This window comes from Pogona vitticeps, chromosome 4, assembly GCF_051106095.1.
Source record: "Pogona vitticeps strain Pit_001003342236 chromosome 4, PviZW2.1, whole genome shotgun sequence".
Taxonomy (NCBI): domain Eukaryota; kingdom Metazoa; phylum Chordata; class Lepidosauria; order Squamata; family Agamidae; genus Pogona; species Pogona vitticeps.
Window position 1 is genome coordinate 93660947 of NC_135786.1, and position 22417 is coordinate 93683363.

The 22417-nt window shown below is 39.5% G+C and overlaps 1 protein-coding gene and 1 pseudogene across 2 annotated transcripts in view; one reads left to right on the forward strand and one right to left on the reverse strand.

Annotated features, from left to right (window-relative positions):
- The window catches only part of DPYD (dihydropyrimidine dehydrogenase), a 623728-nt gene that overhangs the window by 215012 nt on the left and 386299 nt on the right, over positions 1-22417 (forward strand). For both annotated transcript variants that reach the window (XM_020801233.3, XM_072997958.2), the window contains exons 6-8: positions 10073-10269; positions 12437-12518; positions 17793-17880. In XM_020801233.3, coding sequence (XP_020656892.3) covers positions 10073-10269; positions 12437-12518; positions 17793-17880 — 367 coding nt within the window. The remainder of the gene's footprint in view (positions 1-10072; positions 10270-12436; positions 12519-17792; positions 17881-22417) is intronic.
- Positions 21547-21701, reverse strand: LOC140707131 (U1 spliceosomal RNA; annotated as a pseudogene).

Genomic DNA, 22417 nt, shown 5'->3' on the forward strand with positions numbered 1-22417 from the left:
AGACCTCAAAAAAGTTTTGTGAAATAGTTTATGTGGAAGAATCCTGCATATTACAGCCTAAAGCACTTTGACTATCGCTACTTCATGTCCACTACTCTTTCTCATTACAAGAGGTAACTTGCCAAGGCAGTGTTCCATGCAGAGCTTTTACGAGGCAGCTAGAACCATTAAAGGATAAATAAGAATAAAATGTAAAAATATCATTTCTAGGGTAAATAAGAACATAAGTTGGGAATAGTATATAGACGTCATGACTAGTTGCAATTGATGGCTCTAACTTTAATTTTTCTAATCCTCCTTTAAAGCTATACAAGTTTACATTCTTTATCACATCTTGAGGAAACAAATTAATTGTGTGGAGCATAAAGAAATGCTTCCATTTATCTGTCTTGAATTTTGCACCATTCAGCTTGATTGGTTGATCCTAGATTTTAGTAAAATGACATACAGGGAGAAAGATTTTACTGTGTCCACATTCTCCACAATATAGTATCTGTCAGGGACTCATCTCCAAACCCCCGTGAGAAGAGTAGCTTCAGCTACAAAAGTGTATTTGAAACTATATTCCAGGAAACCACTGTGGCTTCTTGTAAGTGCATAAAGGGTTCCCAATGAGAAGACTAGTGGTGGTGATTCTTCTTCGTGGTCTCTGTGAAATCACACATAGGAGTTCCTTTGGTTCCTATGCAAAGATCCTTGGAATCTTCTAGAGTCTAAAGAAGTGTTAGGACATTGCCTCTTCACAGTGCATTCTCCTTACCCTGAGGGCAGTCCTTAGTTCCTTTTTGTCCCCTAAGAACACCTGAGGAGTTTTCTTAGACCCTACCATCATTCCTTTTTGTTTTTTCAGAACCATCTGTGTATAGCTACCTCTTGTCTGTCTTTCACTGTCTTCCCCTCTCCTCTTCTATATTGTCATTCCTGGGGGGGAAATGTTTAATAGTTTAGTTGTTACCTAGTAGTGGTCTTGTGGTTAATGGTTGTTTCCATCTTTTTTGTTCTCCCAATTCAAAAGGCACATCAGCTGCAGCAATAAAATACCCCTCACAGATAGACATTTGGGGTGTTTATATTGCCTTGGTTAGGGGCACCAAACCCATAACTGTCAGTTCTGTTGTAAATTTATGAGATAGCCATCAGGACCTGCCAATCTTGTTTGAAGTTTTATCTGTGGAAAAAAGTCCCTGCAGGCTGTTGACATTGCCAAGGAGGCAACAGTTTCCACAGTTTTGGTCTGTAAAACCCCATCAAAGAAACGCCTTACTGAGACTCTCCAGATTGACTCAACCTCCACTAAGACCATAGAGGAGCAGGCTAACCAACAAACACCAACTCTGAGCCTTTAAACTGAAGATAAGCCTTCGACTTCAAGGTCATTGAAGACACCATAATTGATGAACGAAAGGATAAATTAACCTATTGGTTCTGATCCTCAAATGAAGAAGGCAAAGACCAAGAAATCCAACGGCCAAACACCATTGCCCTTGTCACCTCTCTATTACTCACGCCACAAGGCCCCAGACAAGTGCTGTGCAGAGTTTGATGATCTGGTCTGCCTGGGCTCAGCATTGGAGGGAGAAATTTCCCAAAATTGGATATTGGATATTGTCCCTGGCTTTTAGCCATTTGCTCAAATGCAGCCAACTCACTCAGCAAATGCTCGGCAAGCTATCACTACCCTGCCACAGCTCAAAGGGTGTTCCACCAAAGGAATTGCTTGCCTTTTGGAAGCAATCTCATATGTCATCAGACTCAACCCTTAAAGGGCCCACCACAGGAAAAATACTGGCCAAAGAGTGCCACCTGCCAACTGAGGATCTCAGTCTTGAATTTTGCACCATTCAACAGTTCTGCCATGGTGCCATACTTTATTTCTTTCCTGGCCCAGAGTGGCCCTTTCTGCAACCATACTACCGCTACCAAATGACACAAGGTAACAAGACCACCAGCCTATGTACTCACCAGTATTGGCTCAACAGTTGTCAGTTTCGGGAGCCTTTTCATTCAAATTCATTAGAACCCAAATGCTGACATAGAGCCACAGCCTCTAAATCACCTAAACCCAGGCACTCTTATTCTACCTCAACACCAAAGTTGTCAAGACTGACAAAACCACACCTTGCTGACTTACCACGCTCAACATCCTCCCAGGAGGAGACACCATCGTACCTCCTTGTGACATTATTTCCAGATCTCTCTTTCTCACTCAAAGTGATCTCGAGTTCCACTCGAATCACCCCTAGGTACTTCCTACATTTTTCCTGTAGTTGGAAAAGTCGCTCCATACTTTGGATGTTTGCAGATGTTAGCCTTTTACATTTCTAGAACCACAGCATTTCAAAAGTCCACTACTTTTTGTTAGTCACCAGTGGTTAGTAGCTAGTGGTTCTGATACCAAAACAGTTCAGCATGTCACACTTCAGAGGTTGTTGGAATCACCTTATGCTACCAACTAAAATGTTCTAAAAGAACATTTTAGAACAATCACCTTATGCTACCAACTAAAATGTTCTAAAAGAACATTCTACTACAGCAGTTGCTGCATCAATGACTGCACCAAAGTTTTTCCTCCAAAGTATTCCTCTCTCTCTCTCTCTCTCTCTCTCTCTCTGTGTGTGTGTGTGTGTGTACAGTATGTGTGTTAACAATGATACCCTGCATTTCCTCCAGTGATTACAAGGCTGTCACACAATTTATTAATCCTGTGAGATAAATCAGGGTGAGACTGTGTGACTGACCCAAGATCACTCAGCAAGTTTCATGGCTGAGGAGCCCTAGATGTATTTGACCCTTGCCCATAGGATCACACTGTAAAACAGACAAAACTAAAAAATCCCAAGGAAACAAGTGCACCCACTTCTTAAGTCTAGATTTGAATATGTTGCTGAAATATCTTTGCCTTGAGGCTGTGATGCTGGGAAAAGTTAAAGGCAACAGAAAAAGAGGAAGGGCAAATAAGTGATGTATTGACTCAATAAAGGAAGAGTATGTGAGAGGTGACCGGGACTGTTGATGCCAGAGACTTTTGAAAATCACTGTTTCAAAAGGACGCCATAAGTTGATAGTAACTTAATGACACAAGACAACAACACATGTGCCTGCTGATTTAAGGTGATTGAATACTGAAGCTCAGTTCTCTTTCCTGCATTGCTTTTTATATGTCTCAGTACTTTAACCTCCATGATTGTCATGGAAAACTCTTGTACCCTTGACATGCACTCCAAAAATTCTGGGGGAATTGCTTGTCCAAACTGCCCAACCCCAAGTGCTTTGGCTGTGCCATAGCCTGCTTTGCTCTTGTCTGCATGGGAAATACTTGTGGACAGCACTGCACCATTAACAGAGATGACTGTGAAGTCAGTGCATAGTGGTTTTCTTGACTGTTTTAAGTGGAGATGGGCACAATGTAAGTCGTGCCGCATCGTACAACTCATGCTGCACAGTGCCACAGCTGCTGCACATTCCCTCTGACATACACACACACCCGGCTGGCTGCCTGACTCACAACTTCCATCTGCCACCCAGGTCATCCTTCATTGCCAGCTGTCCTGTCCAGGCAGGAGGTCAGGCTGCTCTTCCCTGCCTCCTCTGGCAGCCGACTACTCAGGTGAAGAGGTGGGATGGGGAGTCTCCTTGCGCAGCCATTGAGTGGTCAGCTGCTGGAGGAGGTGAGGATGACCAGCCTGAGCTCCTTCCTGGACTGAGCAGCCAGCAATGGAGGACAACCCAAGTGCACAGAGGCTTGTGAGTGGGGCAGCCAGCTGAGGAGTGGTCAGAGGGAACACTGTGGTGCTGTGTGGTGCAAGTTGTACAATGCAGCATGACATATGTTGTGCCATTTCTAGTTTTAAGTATCAGAACCACTGGCTGAAATATATACATCCCCCTGTTGAAAGATTTTGTAGAACTCTTCTTTAAATATGTGTCTCCTCATTTGCTTCTTAACAAAAGTGTGCAATAAATGAGAGAGAACTTGTTTGTGTGTGATTAGGTGATTTCGTATTGCTGCGTGAAGCTCAAAATAGCTCATACCTGCAGTCTCAAATGTTTGTCCAGCCTTCCCAAGCCTTCGGGAGAACCCTTGGCCGAGGAGTTAACTGTACTGTTTTAACCAATTAAGCTTGGTTAATATCTTTGTCTTCAGTGTGGCAGTTTAAATGGTTTGTGGTCCTTGCCTTTTGTGCATTTCACAATTTACAGCCCAGCTGAAAGCATACTGTGCCAGCAGATTAAGTGCATAGGGTGGGAGACTTATTGACTGACTGCGCCAGTAAGACAGCAGAAAGCAAGACATCATGCTGCCGTTGCTGGTGGGCAGGTGAAAATGCTCTGTGTCAGGTGTCACAAACAAAAATAATTATTGCTGATTAATTTCATCTGACTTTTGCCTCTTATGTTTTAGATTATCCCATCTGGCACATAGGTCTAATTTTTGTATCTATTTATTCTCCCTGGTGCTTTTGTAGAGTGAGACAATGCAGTGTAGTAGATAGAGTACTGGGCTGAGACTCGGTAGACCTGGGCTCAAATCCCTGTTTGACACTGGAAACTCACTAGGGGTGGAACAGGTAAAACCACTTCTTAAATTTCTCCCTTATTCTGAATTAGGGGTCTCTGTAAGTTGGGATGCAACTTGATGGCACTTGGCAAACAAACATCTTCATAGTGTACAATAATATTTTTACAGGGACATTAGTAAACCTGAGAAACATGAAAAAAGCTGCTTTCATTGAAATCCACTTAGCTCTTCATCAGAAATCATGTATCAAAAGCTATGGAAAAATGGTGTTTCCTGCTGTGTGTGTATATGAACAAAAGGTTTGTGCGTAGGGGAGATAATGCACGATCATTTGTGGGGCACAAGCCCCTTTGGGTGAGCTATAATCCCTAAATTCCTAGCTTTTATTTTTTTTAAAAAAATAGAACAACAAGCAAATCTCTAGCTCTGGTAAAACTCAAGATGCACAACAAATTCTGGAAATGTTGGGGAAAATAAACTCACTTCGGCCTTTCAATATTTTATCCAGCTAACAAGGTTGTAAGCAATAATAAGCACACCTCTTGTTTGGAGAAGGAACCTCCATGGTTCATTTTATCAGATATTTGTTGGGTGAATGGGATTAATTTTTCCTGCTGGAGAAAATGGCTGCTATCCTGTAGAAAGTGATGGGGGAAAAATTGCCCTGGAACAAAAGTGTGCTGCTGTTTAACACAAATCTTTCTAACGCAAGTCTTGTTTCATATCCTAATGAACCTGCTTTTCACTCCTTCTCCGTAAACACTAAAAAAAAATACAAACACAAATAAAAATCAGTACCAATATCTATGCATTGTTTTTATTATATCCCCACTGCAGCTTTTTTTTTTTTTTTTATATTAGAAGGGGCATGTAGTAGAACTGTGGGTCAGCAAATGTTCCTTCCCATAGTATATTGCCACATATGGACTCTTCATTTTCCAGCAGTCCTGTGTTTGGGATAGAGCTCAGGAAGCAAATGCAGGATTGGGATGGGTGGCACAACTCCTAGTTTATAGCAGGGGTGGAGAATCCATGGCCCTCAAGATGCTGTTGGATGGCTACAGTCAGCACGGGCATTAAGGAAGCATGTCTGGATTTGTGAGGAATTAAAAGGGGGTCATTAGGGTTATAGCCTGACAACATCTGGAAGTCCACGTTTTCTGCGAGTTTAAAAACCAGGTTTGAAGAAAGTTAGAAAGTTTGATCCAATATAGATTTGCTTTGGACTGGAGTGCAGGTACCTAATCTATTAATTGTCAGTATCAGAGCAGATTGATGAGATCACATATGACACTTATAAAAACATTTAACTTTTCCCCCTTTAGTTTATATGTATCTTCCTCCTTATAAATCACTTCTTTGCATTTTAAGTCACTCTTGGCTGTGTTATTGCTTTAGGAGTATTGAAACCGGGGGGGGGGGGGGAGGAGGAAATTGCAGGAAGAATTTGCGAGAAGTTTGCTTCCAATAGTATAGACATGGCAAACGTCTCTGTGTCTGTTTCTGTCTTTCACTGAATACTGCAGGTAAAGCTCAGAGAGAAATATCTCTCTTCCATGCCCTGAAATTGACAACTCCAGATTGGTTCCTTAGAATTCACAAACTTTTTGAAAAAGGGCACTTGTAAAATCATAAAAATGGAACAATTTAAATAAATCATAGCTTCTCATAGAAAAACATCAAAATTAAAAACTTCCTCTCCATCTGCATTGTGCCCGTATGATGTAAAGTGTGTGTTACGGTTTCCAGGGTAACAACTGGAATCAGATAATATGTTGAAGAGAGTCAAACTATTAACAGAATCACACATTAGACCTCCCGTAGCAGAGGTCAAGATTATACTAATGCATTTGTCTCCCTTTCCTTCTTAGTTAGTGCTCCACTGCTACTTAGATTTCTTATTTCTTCTAGTCTATAAATGCAAGTCTATAGTCTATTTCTTCTAGTCTATAAATGCAAGCTTTTTTGCAAGCTTGCAAAAAATCAAGGGAAATAGTTACACTAATATAATGCGTCATATATGTGTTGGGCACGTATAATTTTATTGGTCAATTGCTTCATAAAGTATAATGTATCAAACTTTAAAATTTGCAGAGATGTCCCTTTCCCATGCTTTCAGAAACACATTCTTGTTGAGAGAACATTTCATTAATGACCATCCTGCATGTTAATTAGTTTGTTTGCTTTCTGCTTAAACTACTTTCCCTGTGGACTCCATGCATACAATGGAAAAGAATTCTAAATGTCTGTGATACATGAAATGGGGTAATGTGTAAAGTGTTTCCGCATCATACTTTGTGGTCCTGGAGTCACTTGATAGTGATGTTCAGATTCCACATACTCTGAGACCAGGAGTTGATCCAGCTACCGTTGCTAATTTGAGTAAGCTGAGAAGAAATGGAAGCTACTACTGTATATCTTATAAGGTAGGGAGAGGGCATTAAATTAGAGAGAGATGTGTCAAGGACATGTAGAATTAACAACCACGTACGTCCATATATTGCCAAACACAAAACCAGAAATAGAGTTTTGCATTATGATAAATGTGTCTGGTTGACTGCTAGATAGACTTCTAGTCTGATCAAGCAGGATTCTTCTTACTACTCTTGAATTTCAGTAACTCTGCCAAAAGAGAGCCGTCTTCTTAGTGAGTTCAGTGTCCATTTCAACTGAAGTTGTGCAGAAGTGGTGTTCAACAGACTAAAGATTTATCGATAACTATCATTGGACCCTTTGGTATTTCTCTGCAATTGTCCATTGTCCACTATGTTTCACTATATTTGCTTTCATCAGGGTATTATCACACCACCTTGCACAAATGTTTTTGCATTACCTCCTGTTTGGGTTTCTGCTGTCACCTGAATCTTTACACAGCACAACTCAAAATGTCCTACATTTGAAAGGTATTGCCAAATACCACTGACTCTTAGATTAATAAGAAGGTGCCATTGTGGTACATACTGTTGGATATCTCAGTGGTTAAGGCCTCTGGCTGTGAAGCCAGGAGTTGGGATTGGATTCCACACTGTGCCTCCTCGACAGGGGGTGGACTCGATCATCCACAGGGTCCCTTCCAGCTGTAGTTCTAAGATGATGATGATTGACTTCTAGTACCATTGATCACCGTCTGTACTGAACAAAGGCCTATCAAATGAAAGATTTTATTATTTTTAGTATCAGAATGGTATATTGTTACCATCCAGTATATAAATTATACCGTTTCTCTAGCTGCCGTAGTTATGGTTGATGATTAGTTTCTGTGTTATCTCTCCTAAATATACAAATTGCGAAGGTTGTCGTTTTTTTGTTTCTTGCAATCTTTTTATTCTGGCATTTATTAATGCTGCAGTTTTGTCTCTTAGTCCTACCACCTTCTTAGAGGTACCTGTAGGTGTTTTTAATCAAGTGGACAATGTACAGTGCTTTGGAATGCTCATTGGAATGTACAGTCCCAATGAGGTGGAAATTGTTCCACTTTAATGAGACTAGCTTTTGGTGGAACAAACATTTACTCGGAATGTGCTTCTGGAGAGGAGGCTTTTAGTGGCACGGTATCACTCAATGGAAGGGTAAATTTATGAGTAACACTTTGCAGAATGCAGGACCAGTTTGTTTTAGGATGCTGGGAATATAAAGACTTTAAAAATGTGAATGGGCATATTTTTCCCTTGGAGATCAAGCTAGTACTTATTCGAAGAAGCTGGTCTGCTTTATACAGTGAAAATGAGGTTGTATGTTACTGTTGACTGTTCACTTTGTTTTTAAAATGTAAACAGCTTTTAAAAACATGCTCTTACCTTGTGTTTTTCAGTAAAGATACTTTCATTTTCCAATATTGATAAAAAGTGAGAAAGAAGGATTGAAGATAGTGTAGGAACAAGGCATTGGAAAAAGAATAAATGAGGAAGAATGGAGGAAGATATGGAAAATGAGGGTTTTAAGGTTTATGTCAGTGGGAATAAGGGAAAACTTTTTAAACTGGGACTAAGATGATATTTAACACTGATAAAATTAAAAATTAATGCTAGTTATCTGAATGTCTGTTGGAAATGTGAGAAAGAAATTGGTACATACCTTCATATGTGGTGGGAATGTGAAAAAGTACAAAGATTTTGGGAACAAATTTTTAAAGAATTAAATGACATGTGGAAAAGATACAGAATTTAATTCTGAGATTGCTTTGTTATCAATATTTGAGAATGTGGAATATGATAAGATGACTAAAGAACTGATAACCAATTTATTAGCGGCTAGACTGATAATAGCTAGACAATGGAAATCAAAATCTGAATTTCAAATGGATGAATTTAAAGGTTAAGAAAGGAGAGTTGAAAAAGAATAATTTTTATGAAATATCGGGCAGATTTTTGGAATATGTGTTAACAAGAGGAAAAGGGAAAGCTCCAAATCAAGAATCAATGCAGTTCTGGAGAAGAGGACAATAAAAGAAAAATAAGAATATAGATGAAGGAAGAAGAAGATTACAGCAAGAGGTCCCATCTATGGTGGTGGGGAGCATGGTTAAATTGTATTTTGGTTTGTGTATTTTATGTTTATGTTATAGTTATAAAAATATTTTTCCAGTATTGGTATCTATGTATTTGTATGTTTTAAAACCAAGGCAATTTCCCCCAAAAGGAAATAAAATCAGTTTAAAGCAAAACGTCCTTTGGGGCAGTTGAAGCATTGTCTTCCTTGAGCAAAGCAATTCAGCCCATAGATCACCAACCAATCCTCAGCACATGGACCCATTGACACAGCTTTCTTGTACCTTAATTTTCAGCCTTTTGATATCAGTGGGATACTCTTCTAACAGGCTGGCTTAGGCTTCAAGTTCCCTTGCAGTGTCCTTGCTTTTGACCAACACATCCAAACCTTCAGGCATGTGATCCAACAGATCATAGTGGTAGGCAGTAGCAAGAAAGTCTCTTACCTCTTTATGATCCATCTCTGATGGGTAGTCATCTTCAAAGCATACTGCAAGGATAGTTTCTGAAAATAATGTTAGTTTTCAGGTCATCTTCATTAATGCTTAACACTGGGGACATTTGTCTGGTTTATTTGGAGTTTTAAAATGCTCTAGAAGAGCAAACCTACTGCTAGAAGCTTATAGAATTTCATTATGGCTATGAAGTCAATGGATGGACTCAAATGTGCTTGCAGTTAAAATGATGGTGAATTGGGTTATTTGCCCCATTTTGGATGGGCATCTTTTTTAAAAGGTTAATATTAAGAACATAAGAAGATGTCTTATGAGACAAAGCAAAGAGTGGCTTGATTTGGAATTCTGCTGCCCCACTGGGCAGCCTGATATCTATAGGTCTGGAAACTCACAAGCACTACAGCATCCTCACTCTTTTCCATGACAAGTATTATACAAAGACATGCAGCCTTTGCGACTGAAGAGGACATAGATCATGAGTGGAGGGAATATGATTACATCATAACTACTAACCCATCATAATCTCCCCGACCATAAACTATTGTGCTAAGGTGATATGAGGTATCTTTCTTTCTCATAGTCTCATAAGTGTGCATACATGTATATTGCAGGTTTTCAGAGCAATGAATATTCCACAGATTAGAAATCCATCATTGCCACTACTGGAAGAGATGCCTGAAGCTTATCATGCCAAGATTGCTCTTCTTGGAGCAGGACCTGCCAGTATAAGCTGTGCTACCTTTTTGGCTCGATTGGGCTACACAGACATCACCATTTTTGAGAAGGAACATTATGTTGGTGGCTTAAGGTAAGTATTGTGACCTTAAAATTTGAAATAAAGCATTTTACCACCATGTCTTTTATTATAGCATGAAGAAAGTTAGAGTAAGTTATATCCATATAAAGTACACTCAGATTCATATATTCTAGGAGTATATGTGGTTTATAAGTAAGATAAATATGGAAAAAAACTGTGCTGTCCTTCACTGCTATGTTTTCAGCCCTTCATTGGCAACACTGAACGAGGGTGCTTACTTTTACATTAAGCAAGTTAATGAATTATACCAGCTTTATTTGATACATATTTGTTCCTTCCTATGCATAGATTTCTTGACAGTTTACAAAGCTCTAAACATTAATTAAAAGAACATTATAAGCATGAAACATACAAATAAATGGCAAATAAATTATTAAGAAGATACATAGCTTTTTGGACAACTGTAAAGCAGTTACTGTAAAGGGCATGGTGTGAAAGCTGGACAGTAAAGAAAGCCACCAGAAAAGAATATATTTGTTTACAATGTGGTGCTGGAGGAGAGCTTTGTGGACACCTTAGACTGACAGAAAGACAAACAATTTAGTCTTAGATCAGATCAAGGCTGAACTATCTCTAGAGGCAAAAATGTTGAAACTGAGGTTGTCCTACTTGGGCACATCAATGGAAGGCAAGATTCTTTGGAAAATACAACAATACTGGGAAAGGTGGAAGGCATCAGGAAAAGGGGAAGACTAAACATGAGATGGACTGACTCCCTAAAGGAAGCCACAGACTTGAATTTACAGGAGCTGAGCAGGGCTGTTGAGGACAGAACTTTTTGGAGATCTCTCATTCATAGGATCACCATAAGTCCAAAGCAACTTGACGGCACACAACAACAACAGCAACAAGAAAGTGGTTACCTTGCTGTTCTCACCATTGTTGCAGGTTGCCTCCATGTGACATGCTTAAGACAGCAGATGGTAAAATGTTTCACTTACTATATATTTTATTGGTAGGAAGATGGCGTGCAAAGGAAGGAAAGTTGTGAAAAGGCGTCTGGTTTAGGAATGTGGAAGGAAGAAGAATTCAATAGAAGTATAAGTTACTTTGGAAGCAGGAATGAAATGAGGAAATGGAAGAAGCTGTATTTGTCTTTCTTCCAGATTATTTTGAGTTTATTGAGAAAGACAGCATAGGATATTCTATCTGCACGTTGACAGAATATCACAGTGTCTCCAAGAATGTAGGATGTTTTGGTAGACTATTTGAGGTTCCTGATTCTCTATCCTGTTTTATATTAATTTTTTTCTCTTCTCTCTCACATTGCATCATTTTTAATCCTTTTTTTTTGTGAAAACTGGCACACAATGAATGAGATACTTTTACCATGCTAGCTTATCAGTAACTATGTTCCCAAACAAGCTGATTGTTTTGGAAAGCAGCAGGTTGCTTCAGAAACAATGGAACCAAACTGGTCTTTGCCCCTTTAAGCATTTTAAAATCATGTTTTCCCTACACCTTCTCTAATCCTTTTTAACACCTTAAACTAACAAGATTGCAAATCTAGTCAGATTGTTCCACTTTATCTCTTTTCTGTTCACATGTGCTTGTTTCTAAGTATCCTCTCATGAAGTTTCTGCATTAATTTCTGATTTTTAAAAAAATCCACTGCTAAATTAATATTTAATGAAGTTTGAACAAATTTCCCCACCCCTCCCATTTTGAAATATACTTTCTATCAAAATATGCATTTTAAGTGGATTTTATGATAAAATATGTGCTTTATATGGATTTGATACTTCTGTTGAGCCAGAATGTGCATCATAAAATTTAGAGAAGTGCGAAATTTGAAATATAATGATGCTCTGATTTGCACCGTTTAGTCTAGGATGTGGGAATAACATCTGTTTATTTCAAAATAAGGACTGAACAAAATGTTGGACTGTTCTTTGATATGTGGTCACATCAACTACAGTTCATGAAAGTCTTTGTCAAAGAAAATGTTTTGGTATACAGCAGACTACAAATGAGCACAGCGGCCCTCATTTTCAAAACGTGTCTAGCACTTTCTCTTTAGATTTTTAAGTTCACCATTTTTAAAATGTGTATTGTTCGTATTATTCCAGAATGCCTTCTCTCTCTCTCTCTCTCTCTCTCTCTTTTGTAAAGCAGCTGGGAAATGTTTCATGAGTTGTATTTTATTTGTTCTCTCCAGCACATCTGAAATTCCCCAGTTCCGGCTGCCGTATGATGTAGTACACTTCGAAACTGAGCTTATGAAAGACCTCGGTGTGAAGGTAATGAAAAATATAAACTGCCTTGGTATAGCTCACAGGAAAAAAAAGGAAGCCATAGCTCTGCCAAAGATTAACAGCAAAATGTCATGCACATTAGTAAAGAACAATTAAAAGCTACACCAGGCTGAGGGAGGAAGATGCTTTCTCTTGCTTAGGGCATTTGTCTGACTGCTGTCTGAATGCCACTAGTTTGAAAAAGGGCAATCAATAGTTCTCATCTGGCTTGCCTGCATGTGATTAATTGTCTGTAAGAAACAAATACCTAAATGGCTTTAGGGGTTCACTGTAGCTATTGGAAGGATTTTATTTCTTTAATCACATACCATTGTTGCTACTCCCCATCCTTTTATGCAAGTTAAATCTTAGTTAGAAACATTAATCTTTTCCCTACCTCAGTTTTCTGATAAAATACGCTTTTACATAGATAATTTCCACTTCTTTTGCATGTTAACCACATGGAGTAGTAATAATTTCTTTTTCAAGAAAAGTGCCCTGGTTCCTTAAAGCTTCCTTTAAAACAGCACTACCTTTGTCTTGTGGTGTGTGGTTCTTAAAAACTGTATATTTTTAACCATCATACTAAGCTGCCGCTGTTTATGCTGACTTCAGCCCCAGAATAACACAATTGATTTAAATTGATTAAAGAACGATGCAATACTTCTCATGCTGTCTCTGTAATAAATGTCAAGGAAGGGTCTCTATCAGTTCCTTCCATCTCCACCACATAGAGTTCTTTCCTCTGTAAAGTCGGAGTAATTGTGGTGCTCACAGATAGAGAAAAGAATAGTGTTTTGTGTGCTAGAACTTATGTTCACAATTCCTTTTTGAAGAATAAGTTCAGGTTTCTCAAAGTCACGGGACTAGGCCTAAGAATATTATTTCCTTGTTTTCCATGGTATATATAATTTACAACACCATACAGTAAAGCACAATGATTTATACCTTTTGCCTAGTGAATATAAAGTATCTGCATAAAGGACTGCAAGTGTGCATTTTTATATTGTTCCTTAATTACAAGTTATCAAGAAGGGAGGAAGTGTTTTATAGATATATCCAGCCCACATTTTGGCTCTAGAAACTTCTGGGTACCTCTTTAGCTTCCATATGAGCAAGGGGCTTTCATTTATGGGCATCTGTATGTGAGCCGTGCAAGTGTGCATGGGGTGCTTTTTCTCTGTTTGGAAAGTGAGTAGCCATGCTGCAGGGAAGAGGTCCAGGTTGTGATCACAGTTCCATTGTGAAATACACATTATAAAGTATCCCTGCCAGCTTATTAAATTTTCTTCCATCCCTCCTGAGAAATAAAATAAAATGAGAATGAATGCAAACAAAATACGGTACAAAAGAGCCTTTCTAAATCAGACCAGATCTCATCTAACATCTTGCTATTCCCAGTGACCAATCAGATGCCTTTGAGAAGCCTACGGGTAGTACACAAGTATAATAGCCCCCTCCCATTTGTTCCCCACAACTCTTACTTAAATCTCTCAAATCCTGGAGGCAGTATGTAGCCATCATGAGTAGTCACTGTTGCTAGCTTTATCCCCCATTAATCTAACTTAATTCCTTTTTAAGGGCATTTCAGTTGGTGGCAATTATCCTACCTTATGTAGTCAAACTTCATGTGCCAACAAAGTAAAACATTTTGTCACACGTGTGCTTTTCTCTAAATTCCAGATCAGTGCTGAAATGCCCCTAACCACTTTCACTCCTTTCTGCTGCACTCTAGGAAGTAGCATCAAAGGTTGTTGAAGAGAACTACAATAGTGATACCTCTCAGTGGCATAAATTACGTATATTCTAGGCACATGAGAGCAAAAGGACAGGACGTAGACCTGAGAACTGGGGCAAGGATGAAACACAGTGCTGTTATACCTCCTTGCTTTGATTATTACAGTTTCTTGGATCTTTTTTTAGACTTTTACAGTTGCTGTAAAGAAGTCTTTCTCTGCAGCTGTGAAGGATGGAGGTCTTTTTTAGAAAGCTGTTAGTGTCTGCCTTTGAAATGAAGTGGGAAGAGAATTGATGCAGTTTTTTGTTTTCTTCATACCTTCATTTAAAAGATTTACCTTTAACATAATAGGATTACATAAGAATGAGTCACTGAAGGGATGGAATGATGGGCAGCATCAAGGAGAGCAACAGGTGAGGAGAGGAGATCACTTGGAAGAGTGAATTATGAGCATTTGTAAGGAGTAGAGAAGCATAGAAGAACAGATTTGGTGGACAGAGTGCCTGAAGAACTATGGATGGAGGCTCATAACATTGTACAGGAGGCAACAACAAAAACCATACCAAAGAAAAGGAAATGCAAGAAAGCAAAGTGGCTGTCCAACAAGGCCTTACAAATAGCAGAGAAGAGAAGGGAAACAAAATGCAAGGGAGATAGGGAAAGTTACAGAAAATTGAATGCTGACTTCCAAAGAATAGCAAGGAGAGACAAGAGGGCCTTCTTAAATGAACAGTGCAAAGATATATAGGAAAAAAATAGAAAGGGAAAAAACAGAGATCTGTTCAAGAAAATTGGAGATATTAAAGGAACTTTTTGTGCGAAGATGGATATGATAAAGGACAAAAATGATAGGGACCTTACAGAAGCAGAAGACATGAAGAAGAGGTGGCAAGAATAAACAGAGGAATTATACCAGAAAGATCTGGATGTCCCGGACAACTCAGATAGTATGGTTGCTGACCTTGAGCCAGACAACCTGGAGAGCGAAGTCAAGTGGGCCTTAGAAAGCATGGCTAACAACAAGGCCAGTGGAGGTGATGTCATTCCAGTCAAACTATTTAAAATCTTAAAAGATTATTCTGTTCTGGTACTACACTCAATATGCCAGCAAGTTTGGAAAACTCAGCAGTGGCCAGAGGATTGGAAAAGATCACTCTATGTCTCAATCCCAAAGAAGGGCAATGCCAGAGAATGCTCCAACTATCGTACAATTGCACTCATTTCCCACGCTAGCAAGGTTATGCTCAAAATCCTCCAAGGTAGGCTTCAGCAGTATGTGGACCGAGAACTCCCAGAAGTACAAGCTGGACTTTGAAGGGGCAGAGGAACTAGAGACCAAATTGTGGTGCTGGAGGAGACTAACATGCGGTGGATTATGGAGAAAGCCAGAGAGTTCCAGAAAAACATCTGCTTCTGCTTCATTGACTATGCAAAAACCTTTGACTATGTGGACCACAGTAAACTATGGCAAGTCCTTAAAGAAATGGGAGTGCCTGACCACCTTGTCTATCTCCTGAGAAACCTATATGTAGGACAGGAAGCAACAGTTAGAACTGGATATGGAACAACTGACTGGTTCAAAATTGGGAAAGGAGTACGACAAGGCTGTATATTGTCCTCTGGCTTATTTAACTTATATGCAGAATACATCATGCGAAAGGCTGGACTAGAGGAATCCCAAACCGGAAATAAGATTGTCAGAAGAAATATCAGCAACCTCTGATATGCAGATGATACCACTCTTTTGGCAGAAAATGAGGAGGAATTAAAGAACCTCTTAATGAGGATGAAAGAGGAGAGTGCAAAAAAAATGTTCTGAAACTCAACATCAAAAAAACTAAGATCATGGCCACTGGTCCCATCACCTCCTGGCAAACAGAAGGGGAAGAGATGGAGGCAGTGACAGATTTTACTTTCTTGGGCTCTGTGATCACTGCAGATGGTGACAGCAGCCACGAAATTAAAAGACACCTGCGTCTTGGGAGGAAAGCGATGACAAACCTCGACAGCATCTTAAAAAGCAGAGACATCACCTTGCCAACAAAAGTCTGAATAGTCAAAGCTATGGTCTTTCCTGTAGTGATGTACGGAAGTGAGAGCTGGACCATAAAGAAAGCTGACCGCCAAAGAATTGATGCTTTTGAATTGTGGTGCGGGAGGAGACTCTTGAGAGTCCCCTGGACTGCAAGAAGAACAAACTGATCCATTCTAAAGGAAATCAAGCCTGAGTGCTCACTGGAAGGACAGATCCTGAAGCTGAGGCTGCAATACTTTGGCCATCTCATGAGAAGAGAAGACTCTCTAGAAAAGTCCCTGATGTTGGGAAAGTTTGAGGGCAAGAGGAGAAGGGGACTACAGAGGACGAGATGGTTGGATAGTGTCATCGAAGCTACCAACATGAATTTGACCAAACTCTGGGAGACTGGAAGATGGGAGGGCCTGGCGTGCTCTGGTCCATGGGGTCACGATAGAGTCAGACACAACTTAACGACTAAACAACAACAAGAGAGACATAAAGAAAATATCAGTGGCCAGAACAGAATCAATTATAATGGTTAATCTAACTATTATTTTCTATTCCTTATGCAGTAATTATTAGTTCTGCTTATAGTGTCCCAGAGATAAACATAGTAACTGGTACACTTTCCTGAAGTGTTCTGTTTTGGGTGGACACTCAGTCCTCATGTTATGATATTGATTTATACAGTTCAGCATGTTTTAAGGAGAGTGGTGCCACTGTTCTTTGTAGCTGAGGAGAGAGTGGCAGGTGTGTTTGGGCAGAGGTTATGGAACAGACTAAACTTAGTGGCTGGGCAATTTAACCAAGGGGCTTCTGGGACCGGGGACTTCTGTTGCAGTTTAGGATATAACGTTGCTCTTCAGCAGTGCTTCCAGAGTAATTAATAAAAACAAGATAAAGCATACAAAATTTAAGGGTAGGACATAAATCCTATTGCTAATCGTTACTGGAATAATCCTTATATTGAATCTGTGGGATTTGTGTCCATTTACTGCTCAGCAGTTGCTTCAGTGGTGGGGATTAGCAATTGCATTTAAGCCCATAAATTATACTATGTCAAAATAACAATATATCATTAGGAAAACTGCTAGAATGCTTTGCTGTATGGTGCTACAGAAATAATAACTTTGGTGCCACACAGACTTCCATGCAGGGGGAATTTTGTAAAAGGGTATCACAACTGAGATGGTTACCACTTGCTTTACCTCAGATGGAGGCAATATCAATCAGGAAGAGAAACTTCAAAGATGACCTCAAAATATGTCAAACTGAGAATGTGACAAACATTTGTCTGAGGGTATACTTTGAATTAACTTACTGTAAGCTGTTTTTAATAATATGTTCACTGGTCCATCTGGCCCAGATTTGTTTCTAGGGTCAAAACAATCCTTTTCTTTTGGCCCTAAATGACATTTTATGTTTTTAAACAATTGACTGGATGACTAGCACAACACCTGTGAATAACATGGGCTTAAATGTGACTGATAAAAGTTACAATGAGCTTCCAAATATTATCTTACAGATAATTTGTGGCAGAAGCCTTTCAGTGGAAGATTTGACACTCAGTGCCTTGAAGGAAGATGATTACAAAGCAATCTTTATTGGAATTGGTAGGAATTCATCATTCTTTTCTGTGCTTGGTTTTACTGGAAGTATTGTATGTATGATTAATGCTGCAATAAACGGACTGTGTTTCTGTGTCTCAGCAAGAGACCTTCAAATACTTCTAGTGCTCAAGTGATACAGTTACAATGTAAGAGATTTTCACCCTCATCTGACTAGTTTTAATGTGACCTTATGTGGAAATGGCCACTTTCCCCAATATATAATTATACTGATTATCTACATGAAATATTTCTCTGGGGCTGTGGAACTATGAAGCAGTGTTGGCTTTGGCAATAGCTGCATTTTACATTAGGAACAGAGTTAATAAAATCTGAATCAATATATTCTAGTACAATTATCACATTCCTAAGGAGCACTTTATTTAATAGATGTCACTAATTTAGTCAAGATCTCAATATGATTATTAAGTAAAAAATGTCTTCAGGGACTTATTTATGCTAAATTAATGTTAGCAGATTAGAGGAGGATCAACATTATCTTTTTAAAAAGCATACACATGTATTTGTTATTTATTTATTTATCTATTTATTTATTTCCACTGTAAAAGGTAAAGATTCCCCTTGACATTTAGTCCAATTGCGTCTGACTCTAGGGCCCAGTGCTCATCCCTTTCTCTAAGCTATAGAGCCAGCGCTTGTCTGTAGGCAGTTTCCATGGTCATGTGGCCAGCATGACTAGACATGGAATTCCGTTACCTTCCCACCGAGGTGATACCTATTTATCTACTTGCATTTACATGCTTTCAAACTGCTAAGTTGGCAGGAGCTGGGACAAGCGATGGGAACTCACTCTGTCGTGTGGATGCGATCTACTAAAGTAAGAGGAACTGTTTTTATGTGCTTGTTTACATAGCACTTCAATGATTTACCATTTAAACTCTTTAAATTAATTATCATTATTTTGTAGTGCACTAGGTTATTTTACAACTGCTTTTAAAATTTCAAAGTAGGGCTGAAGCATTTGCTTAGTTTAGCAGTTGGATTAGTTGATTAAAAACTTTGATTAAAAATATTCCCCCTATTAATTGGGCAGCAGTTTCTTTAAAAATAAAAAAGTACATGTGTCTGTATGTAGGTGATACGTTTTTAAAAAGGTCTTCCTCTTCTCAAACAAGAAAGTTTCTTTGAAGATGTTCCTTCCTTAGTTTAAATGATACATATATCATCTAAAAATGGATATATACTGTATACTCCTTGTCTAAGTACTGTACTGTTGTTTTCTAGCCATATACAAATTTGCATACAGATTTGGTCAGTTGAAGTCTAAACTAAAACACAAGATTAATCAGCACAGATTTCTTCAGATGGGTGATGCCCCTAATAGAAAGCAGTTCCCAAAAATAGAAGATGTCATAGGACAAAACAGTGTCCCTGTTGTGTGGAATATCTCCTTTGTACAGGAAGTTCCAAGTTCCTGCCATATGAGAAACTGAACTCGAACCACCCCTAATCACCTTGATAAAGCTTTGTTAATGGATACAGAAAGAGAGCGGGTGAAGTTTCAATACTGCTGATTCATAGCTTTGCGCACAGTGAGAGTCATCCTTGGGTCCGTTGGATTCTGCCTGTCACTGTCCATCACAAGTAATGCCCAGATGGGGTTTTATTTTGCCTTGTTAACTTTTACCTGATTCTTGTGCCCTTGTGGATTTCAGCTGGGATCGTTCCCTTTCTTGTTACTTCTGTGTACAGCAAGGAGATGAGCAGAAACATTTAGGTTTTGAGGTGCCTTGGTATCACAGGTAGTATAAAGGTGAATGGGGAGTAACATATTGCAGATCACCTCTTTGTACAACCTAGATGATGTAGGTGACATCTAGGTGATATTAGGTGACATTTCAGCATGAGGATGATCTAGCTGGAATCTGTAGACAGAGTAGCATATATTATTCTGGTTATATTTTTCTTAAAGACAAGTTTTAACATTTATATATATAAAGCTGTGCTACAATGATTGGGAAAATGTATTGTGTTCTAGTCATTTTGCAATTTTTGTTACACTGTAAAAAAAAAAAACAACCAACAACAAGACCACCTCTGGCATTTAAATGATGACTTTCCAAGTAAACGGCATGCTTCTCTGTTTAAGAATGTGAATGTGGAACCAAATCCCTCCCTAGCATACGCTAGGCAAATTGAGTATGCACAGCCAAGAGTGGTATGAGACTTAATGCTCTTTATTGATCTAGACGTTGGCTAAGTGAACATAATAAGAAACAAGTTGCCCAACTGTTCTTTTTTCCTGTTATTGATTACAAGAGTGGTAATTCTTAGTACAGCAACAACTGTTGTTCTCCATCTGGGTATTCAATATAATAAGCTTTACCGGTTTGTTCTCTCATGTGATTATACTACAGACCATTGTGATTTATATAATCCTAAATCCTTTCATTGTTCGAGGCTTCCATGTGTAAGAATTTCCATGGGGTCATATTTCTTGATAATTGTACATGAGGCATTGTGCCAGGTTACCGTCCCTCTTGATTTAATCCATCTGACAAACCATGTACCCTTCATCCTTCTCCTCGCCCTTCGCATAGGGGGGAAAAATCCCAGAAGTTATGTGGGAATTCATAAAAAGCTTTGGTTTTCTTTGCCAATGAGAAGGAGGTGAAACTACCAGCGATCCTATGTTCTTATATTACCTTGCTTGGTACACTTGAAATATTTTTAAGTATAAATAACAAGAAAAATGACTGTCAGGGAAAGAGGAAACTCAAGAATTCCTTTCCTTTTGACCTACTATGCTTTACAGTATCTTGATTTCCTTTGAATGTGTGTGTATACCTACACACAGAGACAGACATGCAAACATTCCTTATACTCATTCCAACCATTTATCTACTTAGCTTGGCATTATTTCCTCTGACCAACAGCAACTCTCCAGAGATTCAGAGGAAGGCTCTTTGCCTATTCCTGTTACCCCACATCCTTTTTAACTGGAAATGCCATGGAAACTTTTGTGTGCCAACCATCTGAGATGTTCCCACTCATGTGGTGCTTCACTGAATCCACTCCTCCATCCCTGATGGCATTCAGTAGTGCTTTGTGTACCCTGTTTCCCCGAAAATAAGACCTAACCTGCAAATAAGCCCTGTATGATTTTTTAGGAAGTTTGTAATATAAGCCCTACCCCCAAAATAAGCCCTAGTTAAGAAACCCCACCTCCCAGCATTGTGCAGCAACCAGAAGAAGATAACATGACTGTTTTTGAATAAATGTACATTGTTGTACATGAAAAAAAAATAAAACATCCCCTGAAAATCAGCCCTAATGCATTTTTGGAGCAAAAAATTAATATAAGACCCTGTCTTATTTTCGGGTAAACATGGTAGTTTCCATTTTATAACATTTACAAAGTTATAACTACCATATTTTTCGCTCCATAAGATGCACTTCCCCCCCCCCCAAATAGAGGGGGAGAAACTATGTGCGTCTTATGAAGTAAATACAGTAAAAAAGAGTTCAGCCACCACCACCCAGAAGCCTCCAGAGACTGCTTGCTGTTTGGACCTCACCATTCTGCACTGCTAGCTTTCCAGGATCTGCTTCCTGCAGCCCACCTGGAAAACCAGCAAGGCCAACAGGCCTATGGCAGCAGGCAGTGAAAACAGCCAAGGACCAAAGGGGGAAGGGTGATTCTAGAAAGACCAGGGGAAACCATAAACACAGCCCCCCACTTAGGCAGTTGATTTTCCCACATTTGGGGAATTCACAGGGGTCAGCACATCCAAAGTGCAATAGATGAGCCTTACCCTGGGAAAACCACTTTTACAATAATGGTACCTCCCCTGCCAGGTATGAGTGAGAATGGCCCCTGAAAATTCTTCCCCTTTCTGTGCTCTATCCCCCAAAGGCATGATGACACCCCGGCTGCACCTCCTGATCAGAGCAGGGCTGCACAGCCCCAGTCCTGAAAGAGGCCAGGAGAGCTCCTCAGTGTTTTGGGGTGCCCCATAGGATCCCCATCAGGGGCTGGAATGTTCCTCCTGCAATCCTCCAGTACACAGATATTAGCATACCTAATATGCGGGGAAGGCAGGGAAAGCGGGGATATTCAAACTTTCAGTTAGTGAAGAGGCTGCTTGTCTGCTTCCTTGCTAGTACAAGCAGTTAGAGAGCTGGGAGAGAGAGTCCTGGGACTGCCTGGTATTGTCATTTTAAAATGTAAAATTTAGTTTAAAAGCTGCTTGTTTTGGGTTAAACTGTGCTTGGGTGAAAAGGTGCTCCGTTTGAGTTGAAACCTACTTGTGTAGAAACGTTCATGCTTGCCTTAAAAATCTGCTTGTTTTTCTTTAAAAGCTGCTTGTTTTGGGTTAAACCGTGCTTGGGTGAAAAGGTGCTCTGTTTGAGTTGAAACCTGCTTGCCTGGGAAGCTTTTCAGACCAGTGCCAATCAACTGTTTGGTGGGGAGAGGGGAGGGGCAGGAGCGGAGAAGAGCACAAAATGGCTGCCGGCTGCCTGCTGGCTTTTAGCTGTTTGGGGCTCTTTTTTGGCTGTTCTGGGGTCTACCAAGGCACTG